Genomic DNA, 4,252 nt, shown 5'->3' on the forward strand with positions numbered 1-4,252 from the left:
TTATTTGATTGAGTCCCACTCCTGGCTCACAGCCCTTTCCCTGGGACACGACCCGCCTCCCTCAGACATCATCTCTGAAGACAGATTGGGAAATGAAGATGTAGAGTTGTTGGAAGAGACTGGCTTCCCCAGGCACCTGTTTAGCCTGGATCATTGGATTTACAACACCGGCATCGCCAACACTGATTTGACTATTAATCCCTTAAGTGCCTTTGGAGTTGCAGCATAAATCCAGCCAAGGAGCACTCATACGGCCCTGAAGACCCATAGCGCTCATCCTGGTACTCCATTCATGAAAATTGATCTTTTCTTAAATAGCAATGACAACTCAAGGAGTCCCAGCTTTGCAAAATCAAGGGACCTGCTTGCTGTGGCAACATCCTTAACTGCCAGGAGGCCTTTCATACACAGCAACCAGAGCTCACACTTATTACTCTGAAGAGACAGGCTCTTTCTTCTTTACAAATACACACACTTATCTACAATTTCGTTCCTTGTTATATACCACTTTAGTACCTTTGTACTCCACAGCGGCACTCAACAAAACGGTTGCATTTCCTACATTCCGTCCCAGTAGCTCGCTCTGCAAGTCTCCTTCACCAGGCAGTGCTTTGCTATGCACACAGCCGACACCCACCCCGTGACAGGAATACGAACACCTCCTTTATCCCATTGCGAGCTGGGATTCGGCTGGCCAGGCTGAGGAGTTGGCAGCACTGCTTTCAGAGCACCTCTGTGCTGCACGGAGGGCGAGCTGTGTTCTCTCCCAAGAGGGGTGAGAGTGCAGCAGGGCCAGAAGAGGCAAACCCCCTGGAAGAGCAGGAGGTGCTACGTGTGCATGGACGCGTACATTTGCACTACAAAGCAGGTGCAGTGTACAGGCCTGGCTCATGGGACACCGCACATCGCCCGAGGCAGTGACGTGCAGGCAGCTCCAGGGCCGGCCGGGCTCAGCCCCAGGGCCGCCGCTGCTGCACGGCTTGTCGCCGGGGGCTGCGCTCAGCGGCTCCACGGCCTCCGCGGGGCACGGGGGTGGCGGATGGAGGAGCGGCACCTGCCGGTCCTCGTGGCCGCCCCGCCTGCAGCGCCCCTGGCGGACCGGCGGGGGGACGCAGCCAGGACACGCGTTCCCTCGCGGACGCTCCGCAATAAAAGCGGCCGCGCGCAGGCGCCGCGCTCTGGTCGCGCGCACACGTCAGCGCCTGCGCCGGAGCCCCGCGATGGAGGGTGAGTGCGGCGGCGGCGGGCCGGGGAGGACGAGGATGGGGCCGGGGCCGACGAGGATGGGGCCGGGGCCGGCTAACGCCGCTCTCTGCCCGCAGGTGTGCTGTACAGCGGGCTGCCCCGAGAGGCGGCGGAGGAGCTGCGCCTGCAGGTACCGCTCCCGTTCACCCCGACCGTGTCCTCAGCTCGGCGGGTACCCGTCGGCAGCCTGGCTCTGATTTAATTATAACGACTATTTTTAAAGTATCTCTTAAAACACCTTTAGCCCCAAAGGTCAGAGGAGGCCAAAGCGTTTGTGAGCGCCTTCCTGAAGCGCAGCATGCCCAAGAAGAAGGACGAAGCCATCCAGGACGTGTTAACGCGGAAGGCCGTGGTCCTGGAGCACCACTGCAGGAGAAGGAAAAAGCCAAAGAGGAAGAAAACAAAAACCTTCACCGCCAAGCAGAGGCGGGAGCTGCGCCTGTTTGAAATCGAGCCTGAGCAACAGAGGTGTGAGCTTGTGTTCTCTGCGCGGGGAGAAGTGAAAAGAACACGAAAGCAGCAGCACAGACAGGGACCCCGCAGCTCAGCACTGCGTTCTGTGGCAGTTCTCCACAGCAGAGCAGTTACCTGGGCGGTTACCTGGGCTGCCTGTGCACTGAACTCAGCCCTCACCGATTCCCTTTCCTAAACACAGCCACCTATAATTTCAGTTCTAAAACGCAGACTGACTGCCATCAGAGAGTCTCCATTTTCCATCGTGTTCCTTGACCCAGTGCATGCTGAGTAAGGCCCTTGCTGCTCTAAATGAAGCGAGGGAGAGGAGCAGAACTCTCTTTAACATGTCACCACCCCCTGGGGTTGATAGCAGTGTATCTAGTTTTTCTATAAAACCAAACCTGTTGCTTGGAGTGGTTTACCTCACATTTAAGTTATTAGTTAAGACTAACAATTATAAATGTTATCATCTGCTCTCTGTAGATTATTTTAGTAAGCAACTTTTTAAATATAATTAAGTTCTTCTCTAACACTTGCCTTCTAACTGCAGGTATGAAATCTTTCTACCACTACATGAACTCTGGAAACAATATATCAGAGACCTATGTTACGGCCTTAAACCAGATGCGTAAGTTGAGATGTCTTAAAATTGGTGGTGTTTAGATTAGTGGATATTCTCAAGCAGTAACTTGATAAACTTGAAAATATCAATTATTTAATAAGGATATGTATTATTTCTATAAGCTTTGACCATTATTTCAATAGTCACAGTCACACTTTATAAGCATACTTTTCCATGTGTTTTTCCTCTCTGATCCCACCCTTTTCTTCAAGGCAACCGCAGATGGTTCAGAGCAAACTGCTAAAAGCTGATCTCCATGGAGCTATTGTTACAGGTATTGTTTGTTTTATTCTACAAAGTTATCTGAAATTCAGTACGCTCTCCCATGTTTCATGTGCTCATTAAATTCCTTTCAGTGTCAACTCTAGAATCACGTAATTGTGATCATGTGTTGGATTCTTTCTCCATTTACCCGCGCTACTTAATTTTTTCAGCTGCTCTTATTATTGCAAAGACTGACTACAAGTCTACCAGTTATCACTATAATTGCATTACTTCAGACTGCTATCTCAAACTTTTAAAATCATGAGGTAACCATGGAACAGCAAACAAACTGTACCTGAATTTCTTCTAATACATGGATACTCTTGTCCTTTCAGTCACAAAATCAAAGTGCCCATCTTATGTTGGGATAACAGGAATAATTCTACAGGAATTTAAACATGTCTTCAAAATTATTACTAAAGACAACAAATTAAAAGGTATGCAAGGTGTTTTTCAGTGCTTGTTATAATTTGAGTAACTAAAAACCTGTTAATCATTATTGTACTTCTGAGCAAATGTACTAGCACATACGTTGTCCTTTATCAGTGCTCGTAATTCTTTGTATAGTGGCAGAAGTTAATGTCTTTATCTACCATGTAAAAGCCCAATAAGACACCAAAAAATGTATCTTAGAAATAATTTAAAAAAAAATATTTCCAGTGATTTCCAACATGATTATACATGTGGTTTGTTCATCTGATTCACATTAGATTGTTCTCTGCAACACTTACTGTGTGCTTGTGAAAGAGGACTCAATTCCAGCAGTTCTGGTTTTAAATGCACAGGCTTAGGCTGTATTTCTCATACTCAAATATAAAAACTTGAAATGTGACAAACCTGAAGCCTGATTGTGAATAGTATTCCCTGGTACATCAGTATATATTCAGAACAGGGGCTTCAATGAGTCCACTTCTTGCTAATTTCTTCTGCATTTTCAGTTGTTCCCAAAATTAACAACGTATTTAGCTTGGAGACTGATGGGTTCATTTCCTACATCTATGGAAGCAAGTTCCAGCTTCGAGCAAGTGAGCGGTCTGCAAAGAAGTTCAAGCTGAAAGGAACTATTGACCTATGATTTCATAGCAAATCAGAAGGAAATTTACTTAGGATGTCTGCTGTTTTCTGGCAAAGACAGGTTTTCTGGCAGACTGAAAATAGAGTTAACTATTTGAAATTTTTCAAAAGCATTTCTTCATACTGAAGAATGATTGGTTTCTCTTGCCTTTAAAGCAGTCTGTCAAACTGTGGGGTCCTAGCTGCATCTTTTGTTACTTGTATGTAACATTCTGCCTTTTATTAAACTCGTGATTAGTACTGGTTACCTGGCTCGTTTCAATTTTCATTGTATATTTGCCCAATTAATATTTTATCTTGTAACTTTTTGACAAGTGTTACTGTTGCCTTCTGTATGAACTGGGCTCTGCTTGCCTATTTTACTGCAGCTGATAACTGTTTCTGTATTTGTTCCTGGATCAACATCTTTGCCTGTTCAACTACATACATGCTGGTCTGGAAGACCTTTTAATGTGGACATTGGGCAGAAAAATCTTTCACATGTACTCAGGCAGTGACGAAGGTGTTTTGTGCTGCAGAAGGTATCATCTGACAGTACAACGAGGACTCATTTCATGAGTATCAGAAAGCTTTCTGGATTGTTTTTCTGGA

General features: G+C 46.3%; 1 protein-coding gene across 1 annotated transcript; it reads left to right on the plus strand.

The window, feature by feature from the left end:
• On the plus strand, window positions 867–3,908 carry POP4 (POP4 homolog, ribonuclease P/MRP subunit). The gene is made up of 7 exons (XM_021408467.1): window positions 867–1,227; window positions 1,323–1,375; window positions 1,490–1,713; window positions 2,252–2,329; window positions 2,536–2,597; window positions 2,923–3,024; window positions 3,526–3,908. Exons 1-7 carry the CDS (start codon window positions 891–893, stop codon window positions 3,660–3,662), a joined length of 993 nt encoding a protein of 330 aa, XP_021264142.1. The 5' UTR covers window positions 867–890; the 3' UTR covers window positions 3,663–3,908.

The sequence above is a fragment of the Numida meleagris genome, chromosome 10, assembly GCF_002078875.1.
Source record: "Numida meleagris isolate 19003 breed g44 Domestic line chromosome 10, NumMel1.0, whole genome shotgun sequence".
Taxonomy (NCBI): Eukaryota; Metazoa; Chordata; class Aves; order Galliformes; family Numididae; genus Numida; species Numida meleagris.

Excerpts from the sequence above, each read along its gene's own strand:
- POP4 (XM_021408467.1), top strand. The coding sequence starts at position 891 with ATGGGACACCGCACATCGCCCGAGGCAGTGACGTGCAGGCAGCTCCAG. Across the intron at positions 2,598-2,922 it reads CCATGGAGCTATTGTTACAG|TCACAAAATCAAAGTGCCCA; the intron begins GTATTGTTTGTT and ends TTGTCCTTTCAG. Across the intron at positions 3,025-3,525 it reads TAAAGACAACAAATTAAAAG|TTGTTCCCAAAATTAACAAC; the intron begins GTATGCAAGGTG and ends CTGCATTTTCAG.